At 38.4% G+C, this 17,939-nt stretch overlaps 1 protein-coding gene across 1 annotated transcript in view; it reads left to right on the plus strand.

Annotated features, from left to right (window-relative positions):
* LOC143032411 (large ribosomal subunit protein uL1-like) overlaps positions 1-17,939 on the plus strand; it is a 31,032-nt gene that overhangs the window by 8,986 nt on the left and 4,107 nt on the right. Inside the window, exons 3-9 of the mRNA XM_076197149.1 lie at positions 3,333-3,525; positions 3,691-3,781; positions 3,940-4,059; positions 7,751-7,918; positions 10,328-10,442; positions 10,764-10,882; positions 14,315-14,416. Of these exons, the coding sequence (XP_076053264.1) occupies positions 3,333-3,525; positions 3,691-3,781; positions 3,940-4,059; positions 7,751-7,918; positions 10,328-10,442; positions 10,764-10,882; positions 14,315-14,416 (908 nt within the window). The remainder of the gene's footprint in view (positions 1-3,332; positions 3,526-3,690; positions 3,782-3,939; positions 4,060-7,750; positions 7,919-10,327; positions 10,443-10,763; positions 10,883-14,314; positions 14,417-17,939) is intronic.

A 17,939-nucleotide genomic window follows, 5' to 3' on the forward strand; every position in this document is an offset into this window, starting at 1 on the left:
ATTATGTTATAGAATTGTGTTCCTTTGTATTACATAACTATGTTCATATTTCTTGTCTATGTATGTATTGTAACAATGTTAAGCAGTAACGCCCGTCCACTATATGTAATCTTGCCTACGTGCGGTGAGGTGCGCACTCTTGTAGAACAAACAGACAAGCGAAATCCTGAATAGTTCGGAGCGCACAGATTTGACAGTTACTAAATAAATAGATTGTTCAAGCGAGTCGAGGGTCCTAAAACTACCCATGTTGACGTGTTAACTTACCCTCCTCCCCCCCCTTTCACTCACCCGCACCCTTAACCGGAAGTATCCGGCTTCCGGTCCAATGGTATATAAGCGGTGGAACTCGCTGACTCCTTGTCATATTCCCACATATTGATCTCTTGATAAAAACTAGAAGGTTTAGATTCATGAGACGATTGGTGTGAAGTGATCACCCTTTTTGCCTACATTACGTGTCTGATATACATTGCATTACTTTACTTATATTTGTACTTATTACTTATTCTGATGCATGTTCCTGATCTCTTTGTACTTAGATAGTACCATATTGTATACTTATCTTGTTTCTTATTTGAACGATAATTTCCATATTCTCATAATCATGTAACGGTCCCATTGACCCTACTGCCCATTCTCTTTTGTGTTGATTGCCTGTAAATATTTTCCATTAATAATTTCGTTTACTAGTTTTATCGCTAGTTTAATATTCCTTTCCTGGAATCTTCTTTGTTACCTTTACTTCTAGTCTTACGAATTATCTAGGCCCTGACCAGATAGTTCAGTCCTACAGTGGCTTCTAGAAGTGCGCTGGTTCTTAAGCACTTAGACGTTATACGTAACGTCTCTTCACATACCAGCAGCCCGTAACACTTTGAAGATTAAAAAGTGTAATGAGAAATAGACATTTGGGAATGGATGCTAAGAGGAGATTGTAGGAGTTATTGAGCTGACAGCACTGTATGGTGGCAGAAACATGGAACATAAGAGAGGAAGAAATAGTTTAAATGTGAGATGAAATGCATTAGAAGTATTGTAGGGGTTACTAGGCTGGATAGAATGAGAAACATGGAGGTGAGGAGGAGAGTAGGGATGGAAAGGGAATTGAGAGATAGGGTTGATGAAAGAGTATTGGGGTGGTTTGGGCACATGGTGGAAAGAATGAGTGAAGAAAGGTAAGTAAAAGAGGTGTGGAAGGCAGAGGTAAAAAGAGTGAAGATGAGGGGGCGATCAAGGATGAGATTAATGGATGGGGTAAAAGGGGCATTGGGAAGGAGAGGAATGTCTGTTGAGGAAGGATGGGAGAGGACAGAAGATAGGGGTGAATGGAGAATGGTTGTGTATGGAAGATGCTGTGATGCATGAGGAGGAGTGGGCTGGGGATGAGGGAGTATGTGTGAATGATATTTTGATGCAGCCTGAAGGGATTTCTCCCCATCTTTTCTTTTTCTGCATTAGGGGACAGAGATTGTGGTTGCTAATGAAGTGAAGTGGCCTTGCTGTGGATGTGCTGTGTCTTGCTGCATTGCTTTTGACCCAGGGGTGTGGGAGAGATGCAGGAGTGACCCATTATCCAGGTGGAGCCAAGAAAAGAGGGAGGGAGGGATGGTGAATGGGAGTGGAGTAATGGAGATGAAATGGGTGGGAGTGCATTTATGCCTTTGACTGGCTACCTCCCTTTTAAGGGTGAAAAAGCCATTGTTATATGTATGTATATTATGAGAAGTCCAACAACTTTTCTTAGTAATGTTTTTCCCTCAAATTTATATTAAGGGATAATGAAAAAATAATTCTCATAACCTCCCTGCCACCCGCATGTCAGAGTGGTGTTACAGCCATCCAAAGTGCAAAATGTATATATAAATGACATGGATAAAGGTGTGGAATGTTATATGAAATTTGCAGATGAAGCAAAAATACTAAAGAAAGTAAGTACAGTGGAAGATTGTGAATCACTACTGAAAGACCTAGATAAAATCTGAAAATGGGAGTCAAAAGTGGGAAGTGAACTTTAAGATCAAGAAATGTAGTATAATGGAGTTTGGAAAAAGTAAAAATAGAATATCAAGGAAATATGAAATTGGTGAAGAAGTAAAAAAAAAATGAGCTCAGAAAGGGACCTAGTAGTAATTATGAGCAAAGACATGTCACCAGACAAGCATATCAATAAAATAGTTGGAGAAACCTTCAATTTACTAGGGTCAATGAAAGTGGCTTTTGACTATTTGGATGAGGAAGTGGTAAAGAAAATATTAGTTACACTAATAAGACCAAGATTGGAGTACACTGCAACACTATGGACACCCAGTACTAAAAAGAATATAAAAAAATTAGAATACAAAGAGCAATGACAAAGATGACCAACACACTCCAAATTGATATAAGAACAAAGATTGTCTAAACTGGAACTACCAACCCTGAAACAAAAGAAGAGAAAGAGGAGATCTACTGGCTATTTACAGAATCATGGAAGTCCTTGACAGAGAAGACTTATTAAAGTGGGATAAAAGAAAAACAAGAGGACATGAAAAGAAACTCAAAAAGGATAGTTATAGAAGAGATATGAAAAAGAATAGCTTTATACACAGAGTGGTGGATATCTTGAATAAATTAGATGAGGCAACATTGTGTGCAAATACTATTCAAGAATTTAAGAACAAACATAATGCTGAAAGATACAAAGACGGGTCACTGCGAGCATAGCTCCCTTCCCTTTTAATACTAGGTAAAAAAGCCTCCCTTTCCTTGACACTTCTCACTACTAGATCCATATACACTTACAAAGACCTACATCTCCCTAGTTTCATCTTCATCCAAATTAACCTTGAAAAAAAAAAGACAAAAAACATATTTAGCAAAAAGTTGTAGAAAGATAATTATTGGGAAAAAAAAAACAAAAAACACATGTACAGTGAGGTGATAGGCCGGATGAACTGACCTCTTGGGCTGACTCTGGCCCAAGGGCCATAGTTTGGTGACATTTAAAGACTTTCCTTCAGCTCTATTTAATCTTAAACCATGTGACTATAAATCCACAAATAACTTACTACCAGGTATTGTTGAATAGGATGTAAAAATTAAGGATTTGCTGTACTTAATGATATGCTCCCTCATCTTGCCTATGATAAACAGCATCAACCAATGCACAGGTGTCTTAATAACCATCGTATTTTAAAGGGAATGATATGTATTGTATTAAGTTGAGAGATGCAGATCGAATTATGTAAATAAATCTTCAGAAATGTTATTATTTTCTCAGTGTCTATTTATTCTAATATTTTATTTCATTGGCAGAATTACTCTAAATTCTACATTGTTTTTGATTTCAGATGCCATATTAAAGAGTCTAACTCATAAATGTTTGGTGCCATTGGTGTGTGTGCGTGCAGGATTAGAGACATCATCTGTACTTGAAGCTGCCAGAAAGGGAACTCGTGCTAAAGCAGAGGCTAAGAAGAAGGCTGCCAAAAAGGAAGCAGTAAAGAAAGAATTTATTCCATACAGGGAGCGACTTGAGCAGAGGTAGAAAATATTGTATTAAAAAGTTGGGTGACTTGACATGACTACCTCCCTTCTAAGGGGCAATAAGCCCTTGATATAAAGATAAATAGGAAAAGTTGTGTGAAATTAACTGTAAATAAAGTTTTTATTGCAGCTTGTTAATTGCATTGATTACTTTATTGTTAGACGAACAGGTATCAAGTCCCCTAGGCGAGTGGAGGACCATTTAAAAACACCCATTGATGATGTTTGGATAACCAAATTCTACAAATGGAAGGTATATGACAAATTTGCTAACTTTTCACACTCAAATAGGATTTAACCCTAATAGATTTGTTTATTAGTCTTAACAAGTTAATTATTCCATGAATGTTGGGATAGAAATAACTGTATACTTTATTTTTTATATTTGTGTATATAATATTCAATTTGCAGGTTTATGAGGCTGCAGAAGCGATAGCTATGCATCGAGAATCTCATCACCCAACAATTCTGAACAGTTTTGATTCATTGATTACAGCCAAGGTGGAACTTGATATATCACTTGATAAAAAGGTATTTGATTTTTTACAATATTGCTATTTCTCCCTGTCTGTGGTATTGGCTGCATGTTATTATGGGGTTAAAAGCTGTTCAGTAGCAAGCAGAGCTGATACTTTAGGGTCTATATGGGGTGCCCCTACAGACTAGAGCTACACATCATTTTGCCTATGATAGAGGAAATATCTATTCACACACAAATTATGCTACTTTATTATACTGTGACTGCCCTTCTGTTATGCTGTCCCCCACTTTTAATACTGTCCATTACCACTTTTCTGAATATTCATTTCCTTTTTTGCCAAACCCTGTGATAAGGGAGAAAGAATACTGCCACTCAGTTTCCCAATTGAGTCATAAAAGGTGACAAAAACAGGACAGGGATAAAACTAGGTATCCTACTCTCTGTAGCTGTGAAGGGGACATTCCTTAATCCATATGTCGCTGGGCAAATGTTGTATATACTAACCCCCCCCCCCCCCCAACGTTGGAGCCTAATTTTTTTTTTTTTTTTTTTTTTTATTGCTTAAATCAACTCAAAATGATGTAAAACCAACAAATCTTGCTTATTTTAATTCACCTTAGCCTAGAAGTGGAGAAAATGTGTCGATTTTGTCCAAATATGCATGTGAAAGCTTGGTAGACACTCTATAGACTTTCTATCGCTCCTCACGCATGTTGAACGAGGTCATATTTTTTCGGGGAAGCTTCGTTAGAATTTCAGAGAGTGAGGGAATTTGACATTTATGATGTTTCAAGTCAATGTACAGTCGCCCATAACAGTCTGGCACTTACGGAAAACGTGTTTATAAATAGTTTTTGTGGATTTTTGGCAAATATTTATCTCTTTGTTATGTGGTAATTTTTTTTTTTTTTTTCATTTTTTTTTTTTTTTCTATTTTTTTTTTTATAATTTCATGGAGAATAGATGATTGTGGTGTTTCTTATTATATAGGTAAATGTTTTAGTAAGCATCCATCACACCATTATTGATCGGCCACATTACGCATATTACACATTTATTACGAAAATTGGCAGTGTGAAATTGCCAGTTCTATACATCTGAAAACGTACTAAATAGCACCTGTCTAACTGTCGAAATACAACTTCACCTCCTTGTACTTCATTTTGTATACCACAATCGCCTAAATTATGTCCTGAAGGCCGATTTTATACCCCAAGTTACCCACGAAAAATTGCTGACAGAGTTGCCAGTTTTGTCAGTAAATGAAAATTTTTGGGTGTCTTTTATATAAACCCAATGGATAGGGCTACTTGGTCATTACCACAGATTTGACCCTCAATGTAATGCCTATTTTTGACAATTTTTTTTAAATTGCGGTATAGAATGTATATAGCTGATGCTCAATCCATAAAACAATTGCGGCATATGACGTATGCCGCTGACACTGTAGGGGTTAAAAAAGTAAAGGCATAAGGGTGTGGGGGGAGTTTTCTAACCAGAACCTTAAGGTTTGAGTCATTTAATGTGTGGATGTGGTAGAGATGAGAGTGAAAGGGAAAAGATAGGCAGTAGGTTTGTGAGAAGAAAGACGGATGTGTTGGCATTGATTGAAACTAAGTTGAAAGGGAGGGGCGATTTTGAGTTTGGGAGGATGTCAGAAATAAAGAGAGGATGAGGGAGAGAAGGGATGGATATACTAGTAAGTAAAGAGAAGGTAAGTGTGTGGTGGAGTGGAATGAGGATTCTTCAAGGTGAATGTAGATGAAGGTGAAACTGGGAAGAAAGATGTATTTACCTAGTTGTATTATACGGGAAGGGGAGCTATGCTTGTAGTGATTCGTCTTTGTATCTCTCAGTATCTAGTTTGTTCTTAAATTCTTGTATGGTTTTTTTTTCATACAATTGCTTTGTCCAATTTGTTCCAGACATCCACCACTCTGTGTGGAAAACTTTTTTTTTTTTTTCTTCTTCCAGATATCTTCTATAACTATCCTTTTTTATTTTTTTTCATGTCCTCTTGTTTTTCTTTTATCCCACTTTAACACCTACAGTGTCAGCGGCATGCTTTGTATACCACAAATTAAAAAATTCACCAAAAATAGGCGTTATGTCAAGGGTCAAATCTGTGGTAATGATCAAATAGCCCTATCCATTGGCTGTAAAATAAAATAAATAGAATAAATGCATAGGGGTAGTTAAATAATAAACAAACATGTAAAGTGTAAATAATAATAAATTGACAGATAACTAATGATAAATGAAAATCAAGCAAATAATAATAGACGGACAATAACTGGTAAGGGGGAAAAAAGCCTTGGTATATGTATGTATGTATAAACTAAATGGCAGTCATTACAGCATCTTGCTTAGGTGTTTATGTAAACAAATCTTAAAACTTTGAACTGAACTACATTGCACTGCCTCTGCAGGAATTTTATTCCATTCATTAAATACACAGTTGGCGAAGTTATTTCTACCCACTTCCAAATTAAATCTATTTCCTGACAGTTTGAGACCATTATTTTTTGTCAGATTCTCATTCATTGTGAAAATTGTGTCTTTTTTGATGTCAGTAATAGAATCTTAAAGACTTGTATCAAGTCACCTCTGAGTCTACACTTTTTTTAGGGAAAACAGATTCATATGTTTTAGTTGATTTTTGTATGATTTATAGTTGGTTTTTGTATGATTTATAGTCAATTTTTGTATGATTAAAGAAATTTTCCCAATTCACTTTTGAAAGAATTGTCTAAGTTTCTCAAAATCCGTTTTGTTGTACATTAGTCTTCCCTTTCTGTCTTCCTCATTTCTTCCCAAATAAATTTCCTTTTAGTTTGAGCTCAATTAGTATATGGTCACTCTTTCCATTTGGCGTCTTGTATTCCATTTTATCCACAATTTCAGGCTCCAACATAAATATCAAGTCTAGTCTCAACAGTACCTCATTATTTCTATGTCTAGTATTTTCTTTTACCCATTGAGTCATTGTGTATTCAATGGTCATATGCATATGGGCCTGGTAGTGAGAAGAGTGTAGAGGAAAGGGAGGCTTTTTGGATAGATTTAAATGAATGCATAGAGGGTTTAGGGAGAAATGTCAATGTAGTGGTATTGGGAGATCTCAATGCTAGGGTAGATGAACCAATAGACAGAGTGGTTGGGAAGTGTGGAGTTCCAGGAAAAAATCATAGTGGAGAGATGATGGTGATGTGTCTAGAGAGTTGATGATAGCAAATACAGTGTTTAGGAAGGTCAAGCATAAGTACACATGGGAGAGAGTGGTGGATAGAAGGGTGATAGATAGGGAATGGACTATGTAGTGGTAATAAGGAAAAAAGTAGGAAGAGTTTTGGATGTCCATGTTCTTAGTGGAGAGAGTGGGGGAATATCAGATAATTTTTTGGTGGAAGGTAAATTGAGAAAGAGGAAAAGGACAGAACCTATCAATCCCCTGCACCTCCAAATGGAGGCGAGGGGATTGATAGGTTTTGAAAATGGGCGGCTTTGTTCTCCACCTTGAAGGATCACCACATACAGGTATCCATCATTGGCCCTAAGATACATTTACATGCAAATTATAATGTATTATTTGTATATAGTATAAGAATTTTCATTGCAGAACATGGTAGAATTGTTTCAGTTGTTGGCACCTACCATGTGAAGGTATCTTAGATTTGTTTTTGTAATCAGATTGTTTTGAGTATATCACTGATTACTTATTGATTTTAATTCTACTTTTAGAACCGGTATTTGGATCGCATTAGTAATGTTATACGTCTACCATATGACTTCCCTCTTGAGCATAATAGAAGTATACTTGTTCTGACTCAAGATATTGATATGCAGCAGAAGGCAAGAGAATTAGGTGCAGATTTAGCAGTTGGGACTGAAATAATAAAAATGGTACAAGTAAGTATTTTTTTGTTTTAAGTCTGAATTTTATAGTAGATAATACTTTTTTTATTTTTATTTTATTCATTTATAGATTTTTAAATTTTATTCTTATTTATTTATCTATTATTTATTATTCATTTATAAATGTGAAGAAGGATAGGGAGGGAAAGGTAGTTGCATTGGGAAGCGCTAAGAAAATGAGAGTGATGAGTGAGAAAAATGGAGGAGAAATAGGGAAAGATGAAGTGAAAGCAGCTGTTAAGATGATGAGGGCAGGTAAAGCACCTGGTCTGGATGGACGCCATGCAGAATGTCTGAAGAAAGGAGGTACAGTTATGATGGACTGGCTGGTGAGGTTATTTGATGTTTGTTTAACCACTTTACTCCGGGCCAAAATCTCGCGGGCAGCATTAGCTGCCAGACATACGATGTTGCGTCATAATACTCACATTATGAAAAATAAAGTCACCGCTGTATCGATCGTTCCGTCTTTCACCCGTGAATTTTGATAACCATAGAAAATATGATGAAGCCAGTTTACAGAGTATGGGGGTCATGCAGGTACAACTACAATAAATATAATCAAGACACTGATATGGCAGCCTCGCGTACCCACTTGCTCCTCATGATGTTTACATAGGCGTCACCATATGGAAGGGGTTAAGAGAGGGTAGAATGCTGGAGGACTGGAGAAGTGCCTGTATAGTTCCACTTTACAAGGGAAATGGGGACAAGTGTGAGTGTAGTAGTTTCAGAGGGATCAGCTTGTTGAGTGTAGTTGGGAAGGCTTATGGGAGGGTCTTTATTGAAAGGATTAGGAGAGGAACAGAGGGAGTAATTGGTGAGGAACAGTGTGGTTTTAGGACAGATAGGTGTTGTGTAGATCAGATTTTTGTGGTAAGACAGATATGTGAGAAAGCTATAGGAAAAGATAAGGATGTTTTTTTGGCTTTTATGGATCTGGAAAAGGCTTCAACAGGTTAGACAGGAAGGCACTGTGGGAGGTACTGCAGATATATGAGCAGCCAAGAGTTTTTACGAGAGTGGTAGAGCTTGTGTTAGGATTAGAAATAGAGAGAGTGAATGGTTTGAGGTAAAGGTGGGTCTTCATCAGGGATGTGTTATGTTGCCCTGGCTGTTCAATCTATACATGGATGGGGTGGTGCGAGAGGTAAATGCAAGGGTAATGGGTCAGGGGTTGGAGATGGTTAAAGAAAATGGAGAAAAGTGGGAAATAAGCCAGTTGTTGTTTGCCTATGACACTGCGCTTGTAGCAGGATCAGAGGAGGGATTGAGGAAATTAGTGACAAGAGTTTGAGAAGGTGTGTGAAAGAAGGAAGCTGAAGATAAATGTAGGCAAAAGTAAGGTGATGAGATGTACAAGGGGGAGAGAGTGACAGCAGGCTGGAAGTGAGCATTAAGGGTGAGAGACTGGAGGAAGTGGATAGTTTTAGATATTTGGGTGCAAATGTGGCAGGAAAGGGAGGAGTGGGGGTGGAGGTAGAATGTAGAGTGAGAGAAGTGAGTAAATGCCTTGGTGGATTAAAAAGTGCAATGAGAAATAGACATCTGGGAATGGATGCTAGAGGAGGCTATATGAAGGAGTGATTGTATCAACAGCACTTATGGGGCAGAAACATGGAACATAAGAGAGGAAGAGAGGAGTTTAAGTGTGTTTGAGATGAAATGTCTGAGAAGTATGATAGGGGTTACTAGGCTAGATAGAGTGAGAAATGAGTAGGTGAGGAGGAGAACGGGGGTGGAAAGGGAGGTGGGAGATAGGGTTGATGAAAGAGTGTTAGGATGGTTTGGACACATGGAAAGAATGAGTGAAGAAAGATTAGTAAAAGAGGTGTGGAAGGAGTGAATATGAGGAGGCGTCCTAGGATGAGATGGATGGATGGGGTGAAAGGGGCATTACAAAAGAGAGGAATATCTGTTGAGGAAGGACGGGAGAGGACAGAAGATAGGGGTGAATGGAGAAGGGTTGTGTATGGATGATGCTGTGATGCATGAGGGGGAGTGGGTGGGGGATGGAGGGTGAGGAAGTATGTACGAGAAAAAATATGACACAGCCCAAACGGATTTCTCACCGTCTTCTCCTTTTCTGCATGAGGGGATGGAGAGGGGGGGGGGTTGCCGAATTTATGAAGCAGCCTTGCTGTGGATGTGCTGTGTCTTGTGAGATTGTTTCTGACCCAGGGCAGTGGACAGGATGCAAGGATGACCCGTCATCCAGGAGGTGCCAAGATAAGAGGGAGGGTGGAGGGGAGTGGGAATGCAATGGGTGGGAGTGGTTTCTATGCTTTTTTCTTTTTGGCCACCCCCTGTGTAAGGGGGAAAAAGCCTTTGGTATATGTATGTATTGGATTAAGTATTACAATGTGAAGTGGTATTTTACTGAGGACAAATAATTACTTTCAGTCTGGTGAATTCAGTTTACAAGATTTTCACCATGTGTTGGCTCATCCTGACCTGTTGCAAGACCTACTTTCTATTAAGGGAATGTTGAAGAGGAAGTTTCCAAATGTTAAAAGTGGTAAGACTATATTATATTTTTATGTGAACCCATGAACAGACCTCTAAAGTATCTTTTTAAATGTTTGAAAATACAAGATTCAGAAATATCATATTTTAGTTGTCATATCACATGAATAGATTTTTTCCCAATCTCTTTGTCATCTGTAGTAGTGGGAACAGTAAGGAAAATGACTGTGGTGGGGGAGGAAAATGATGAAGTGAGGCACCTGGGTTAAATGTTTGTTATGCTGGGTGTCTGACAAAGGGAGGAAGTGAAAAATTATCCCATATTTTTCTGTAATGTATATTGATTTTTTCTCTTTGTTTTGGTTTTTTCTAGGTACAGCAGGGGAAGACCTTGTACCCATCATTGAGCGCTTCACTTTAGGAGTCGATTATTCCTATACAAAACACAAGCATGATCCAAGCTATGCTCTGATAGAAGTACCATTTGGTTCAGTAAGTCATTATATAGTAAATTTAATCTAAGTGGGGAAAAAAATTCTTCATCAGTTTTGTGCAGTTGATACTTGTGGGATTTTAGAGACATCCCTATGGCCCAGAGTCTCGTTCAGCATTGCTTCATGGTTGGAGACTAATATCCACTCGGAGAAATGCTGATTATTTTTTACATCTACAATCTCCTGTGCCAAGATAAGAGGGTGGAGGGGAGTGGAATATATAGGAAATGGAATGGGTGGGAGTGGTTTCTATGCCTTTTTCTTTTTGGCTACCCCCTGTGTAAGGGGGAAAAAGCCTTTGGTATATGTATGTATGTATGTATGTATAATCTCCTACTTTAATTTGCCATCCCTATGACTCCACCTCTTCATTTTTCCTCAGCCCCCAATGGTGGGATATAAGAGTACCATCACCATGTTCTCCTACATGTTGTAAAAGACAGCTAGACAGGGGAGAAGAGACTAAAGATTTTCTTTTCTTTCATGTAGTCATGGCAAAAAAGTATACTTTGACTTGCCTACCTCTCATATGAGGAGGACCTAGGCCTTTGTATATGAATGTACAAACTTAGAAGGATAATTATTGCCTCAAATTTTACTGAATGAAAATATGGAGACCCCTGGTAACCTGTAAATCCTTCCTCATATAGATCTTTCTGGAAAGAAACATTGGATTTTTGTATTAATGTGGATCTGACTGTGTCACTGGTTAGCAGGGGGAGATGGATCAGGAGTAGGGTAGTGGTTTCCAATCATTTGCTCTCCTTGTGTGAAAAAGTGAGGGGGGAAAATGAACAAAGTTGATAAAGAGGCTTAGGATTGTTCCAGAGATTAAATGCCAGCTACATGAAGCTGCAAGGAGAGAAAGTTGTTGATAGGTTACTAAAATAATTTTAATATAAAATGTTAAGAAGAAACCTTGAGATCAGAAAAAATGCCTTTCCTTGTATTACCTAAGTATGTTAATCAGAGTGTTGCTTTAGGTCTCTTGTAGGCTCCTCCCTACCAAGATGGTAAATGAATACCTATATACATATACTAAAGGTTTTTTCACCCTTACAAAGGAGGTACCCAAAGTCAAGACATAAATCCACTCATACCCATTTCATCTCCACATATTCCACCCCCATTCAACACCCCTCCCTCCCTCATTTCTTGGATTCTCCTGGATAATGGGTCATCCCTGGATCTTGTCTACTGCCCTGGGTCAGAAACAATACAGCAAGACACAGCATCTCCACAGCAAGGCCACTTCATTTAATCAGTGACTCCCTTCTCTGTCCCCTCATGCAGAAAAAGAGAAGATGGGGAGATATCCCTTTGGACTGCATCAAAATGTCTTTCACACATACTACCTCACCCCCCATCCCCCACCCACTCCCTTCCATGCATCACAGCATCATCCATACACAACCATTCTCCACTCACCCATATCTTCTCCCCTCCTTCCTTCCTCACCAACCAGTCCACCATCACTGTATCTCCTCTTTTCAGACATTTTGCATGACATCCATCCAACCCAGGTGCCTTACCTGCTCTCGTCATCTTAACAACAGCCTACACTTCATCTTTCCCTATTTCTCCTCCATTTTCCTCACTCATCACAGTCATTTTCTTAGCACTTCCCACTGCAACTACCTTTCCCTCTCTATCCTCCTTCACATTTAGCAACTCCCAAAAATACTCTGTCCATCTTCCTCTTACTGCCATTTCTTCCATTATCATCTCTCCATCTGCACCTTTTACCTTTTCTTCTCTACTTGATTTGCTTCCTCTCCCTCTCTTAATTTCTTTCCAAAATATCTTTTTATTACTTTCAAAATTTTCTGTCATACTCTTACCCCATTTTACATCTGCTCTCTCCTTTGCCTCCTTTATCTTATGCTTTACTTCTCTTCTCTTTTCTTTGTACCTCTCACATGATTCCCTTGTCCTAATTTTTAATCAATCTCTGAAAGCTTGCTTCTTCTCTTCTACACCCTTCTTTGCTTCCTCATCCCACCACTCACTACCCTTCCTACTATTTCCTCCTGTCCTTGTTCCACACACCATCTTTGCACACTTTATGACTCCCTCCTTGAACCATCCCCATTCCTCCTCCATTCCTAGTTCTACTTTATCCTTCACCCCCTCCCACTCCTTTCAGAGGTTCTTGTACTCCTCCTTTTCTTTCTCATTTAAGCAGTTCACTCTAAATATATATATATATATATATATATATATATATATACATACATACATATACCAAGGCTTTTTCCCCCTTACAAGGGAGGTAGCTAAAAAGAAAAAGGCATAAACCATTCTCACCCATTCCATCCCTAAATACACTCCACCCTCCCTCTTATCTTAGCACCTCCTGGATGATGGGTCATCCCTATGTCTGGGGTATTGGCTGCATGTTGTTATGGCAAAATAGCATGCAGTTGATACTTTAGGGTCTATATGGGGCACCCCTATGGACCAGAGTCACACATCATTTTGTCTGTGATAGAGGAAGACTGCTCACAGAGAAATGATGAAATTTTCATTACTGCTACTGTCCCCCAACCCCTTGTTGCTGTCCTGTATCATTTCTCTGAATTTCATTTCCTTGTTTCGCCAACCCTGTGGTGGGGGGAAAAGAATACTGCCATCAAGTATTTCCACATGGATCATAAGAGGTGAGAAAAACGGGACGGGGATTGGGACCAGGCATCCTTCTCTCTGTAGCCCCACAGGGGACATTCCTAAAAAAAAGTAAAGTAAAGGCATCTTCTCTTTTTCTGCATGATGGGACAGAGAGGGGTTGCTGATTAAATGTATATGGATGATGATGTGATGCAAGAGGTGGAATGGGTGAGGTAGTATGTGTGAGAAATATTTGATGCAGCCTGAAGGGATTTCTCCCTGTCATCTCCTTTTCTGCATGGTGGGATGGAGAGGGGGGGTGGGTCACTGATTTAATGAAGCAGCCTTGCTGTGGATGTGCTGTCTTGCAACAATGCTTCTGACCCAGGACAGTGGGCAAGATGCAGTGATGACCAGTCATCCAGGAGGTGCCAAAATGAGAGGGAGGGAAGAGGGTGGAGGAGAGTAGAGTGTGTTGGGGATGGAATGGGTGGGAATAGCTTTTATGCCATTGTTTTTTGGCTACCTCCATTGTAAGGGGGAAAAAGCCTTTGGTTATGTATTGTATGTATGTAATTTTACCAAAAGTTCCATTCCTCCTTAGAGGGGGATGGACACTTCATTGTATACTACCTTACAACTCATGCCATGCCCATTTGTTGCTCCAGTAAAACACCTCATGGGTGAAGGGGCTTCCCTGTCTTCTGCCACACTACTTGGGTTAGCAGCAGTGCACAGCCCAACAGCAAGAACTGGTTTACCCTCACTATATGGCAGCCCCCCACCCCTCACCCACTCATTTTATAGTGTATCTTTTTTCCAGTTCCACCTGTCTGATGAACAGTTGAAGGCAAATTTATCAACAATCCTCCAAGACATTGAATCACACAAATCAAATAGAAAATCTACTGATCTAATAACAATGGTAAGCTCATAGTTTATTATTGGATAAAGATGCACATTTTATTGGGCGCTGAATCCCTTGTGTAGGGCTTTAGGATTTTAATGATATTGTCTTAGTAAACTTGGTCATTTTGAAATGGTAAAACTTCAAAGATCTAGACTAATTGAGGGACCTTGTCTGGATCTTGAAAAATCCAGAACTTTCAGAAGTTATATAAAAGATCAACCTAATTCTTATCTAACCAAATAAATATTGCTTTTGTCTATAAGACACATGATGGGAGATTCAAGGTAGGGTAGGGGTGCATGGCTGTTATAACAACTTTATCCAATCGGTTACAAGTAAAATCTTTCACCCACCCAGTTTTTCATGACAAAATTAAAATTCTTTGTCAGATTTTTATTTTTAATTCGTATTCAAGAAAATGACTTAACTGTAAGCTAGACACTACATTGGAAATATTTCATGTACTTGACAAAAAAGAAAATTGTATTGATGTTATGAGAACTGTAGGGTGGGTCAAAACTTTTGCTCATGATGGTACATTGCATTTACGTGTGTTCTGTAATTTAGGTATTGCAAATTTATTTTTGTGAAATTAGGTGTGGGATGGGTGGAAGCTGGGTGCCTTGGCTGGCTATCTCCATTGTGAGGGGTAAAAAGCCTTTTGATATATAGAAATGAGGTGAGAAGGAGAATAAGGGTGGAAAGGGAATTGGGAGATAGGGTTGATGCAGGAATGACTCTATGTCTCCCAACTCCCTTTCCAACTTCGCTCTCCTCCTCGCTTTTCACTCTATCCAGCCTAGTAACCCCTACCATACTTCTCAGGCATTTCATATCAAACACATTTAAACTCTTCCTCTCCTATGTTCCATATTTCTGCTCCATACAGTGCTATTGGCACAATCACTCCTTATAATCTCCTCATACCATCCATTCCCAAATGTCTATTTCTCATTACACTTTTTAATCACCCAAGGCATTTACTTGCTTCTTTCAGTCTACATTCTACCTCCACTCCTTCCTTTCCCACTTAGTGGAGTCCCACAAGGATCAGTATTGGCTCCAATAATGTTTGCTATCTATGTGAACGACATGGATGAGGGTGTATTTACCTAGTTGCATTATACAGGAAGGGAGCTATGCTCATAGTGCCCATCTTTGTATCTTTCAGCATCTAGTTTGTTCTTTGTTCCAGACACCTATCACTCTGTGTGGGAAACTATTCTTTTTCAGATCTCTTCCATAACTATCCTTTTTAAGTTTCTTTTCATGTCCTCTTGTTTTTCTTATATCCCACTTTAATAAATCTTCTCTGTTAAGGAGCTTCTTTGCAGATGATGCAAAATTGTTAAAAAAAAAAAAAAAGTACTGAAATGAGGAAACAGTGCAAAAACTATACAGGAATTTAAGATCAAACTGGATGCTTATACAAAAACAGGTCACTACGAGCATAGCTCTCTTCCTGTAAAATACAAGGTAAATACACACAATTTCTTTTGGAGACTGCTGGACTTGAGGCTGAGAAAATGGTGTGTGTATGTATATATATATATATACAGTATGTATATATACATACATACATACATATACCAAGGCTTTTTCCCCCTTTCAAGGGAGGTAGCCAAAAAGGTAAAGGCATAAAAACACTCCCACCCATTTCATCCCTAAATACACTCCACACCCCTCCCACCCTCCCTCTCATCTGAGCACCTCCTGGATGACGGGTCATCCCTGCACCTTGCCCACCGCCCTGGGTCAGGAGCAGTGTCGCAAGACACAGCACATCCACAGCAAGGCCGCTTCATTTAATCGGCGACCCCCCCTCTCCGTCCCCCCTTGCATATAAGGAGAGGATGGAGAGAAATCCCTTCGGGCTGCGTCAAAATTTGCTGCGTCAAAATTTGTATATATATATATACATATTAAAGAAAAAACAGGAAACAGAAATTGAGGATAAAGAAAAAAATTAAAAGTAACGTATACCAACATAGATGGCATGATTTCAGGATTAAATGAATTAAATGATTATCTGGTGGTAGAAAAACCAAATATAATGGAAATTGTAGAGATGAAATTAAAAGGTCCACTACCACCAAATGGTGTTGGACAAGGTTTATATAATCCCTGGATTAAAAATAGAGAGGAAAAACAGGTTGGAGGAATCATGTTTTTGACTAAGAAAAGATTAGATGTGACAAAGATTACAGAAGGAAATAATGTGGAATTGATTATGATAAAAGTTGAAAATAGTGATGTGAAAAGTAGAAAATTTGTAGATATGTGTGCCCCCAAAAACACATTCTTGGAAAGAGAATAACCATTCCAAAATGTTGGAAAACACAAGACATACATTAAATGAAATACTGAGAGGAAACTTAGTAATTATGGGTGACTTTAACTCATTTCTATGGTTGATATATGTTTGCCATTTTCCAGGTATCTATCTTTTCTCCATCTTTTCCAAGCTTTATCTCTTCTATCTTTTGCCTCACTGTATCTTGTGTTGAACCAGCATTTAATGTACAACTCTTGTTTCTGTCTTGGTATGTATTTATTCACTCCTTCATTATAGATTTCCATCAAGATTGTCCATTTCTCTTCCACTTTTCTCTTCAATGTAGAATTTTTCCCAATTTGCATTTTTGAAAGAATTTCTTAGTTTCCCAAAGTCCATTTTGTTGTACATCAATCTTCCTTTTCTGTATTTTTCATATATATCCATATATATTAATTTAGTTCAGCCTCTATTAGTATGTGGTCACTTTTCCAAATGGTGTCTTGTATTCAGTTTTATCCACAATTTCAGGTTCTGTTGTAAATATTAAATCCAGTCTCAACGGTTCTTCATTACTTCTGTATCTTCTATTTCCATTTACCCATTGTGTCATTGTATGTCCTATGGTCATGTCAATACATTTCCCCATAGATCCTCTCTGCCTTTCACTGTCATCTCTTCCCAACATATTTCTTTGCAGTTAAAATCTCCCATAAGTACCAGGTTACCTCCATCATTCGGTAACTCATTTAATGAATGCCTTGTATCATCTAACATTTTTGAATGTCCACCCTCTTTCCAAGAGCCCATTTTGGGGGGCACATAGATCACCACAAACTTTCTACTTTTCATGTTGCTGTCTTCAACTTTTATTATCATTTCCACATTGTTTTTACCCTCAGTAACCTTCGTCACATTTAAGTTTTTCTTGACCAAGAACATAATTCCTCTGCCCTGTTTCTTGTTTGCTTTTAATCCAATAATTATATAACCCATGTCCAACACTATTAGGTGGTAGTGGACCCCCTTAATTTTGTCTCCACAATTCTCATTATGTCTGGTTTTTCATCTGACAGGTAATCATTTAGTACATTCAATCCTGAGATTAATCCGTCAATGTTAGTATAGGCCACGTTTAATTTTTTTCTTTCTCCATCCTGTTTTCTTTTTGTTTTGTTTTGCTTACCTTGATGTACCATTTTCTCAGCCTCATGTCTATAGCTCTCCTTGCTTTTGGCCTCTGTTCTCTTCATTTTTTCCCCT

The sequence above is a fragment of the Oratosquilla oratoria genome, chromosome 13 (genome assembly GCF_046742065.1).
Source record: "Oratosquilla oratoria isolate Oo_2021 chromosome 13, ASM4674206v1, whole genome shotgun sequence".
NCBI classification, from domain to species: domain Eukaryota; kingdom Metazoa; phylum Arthropoda; class Malacostraca; order Stomatopoda; family Squillidae; genus Oratosquilla; species Oratosquilla oratoria.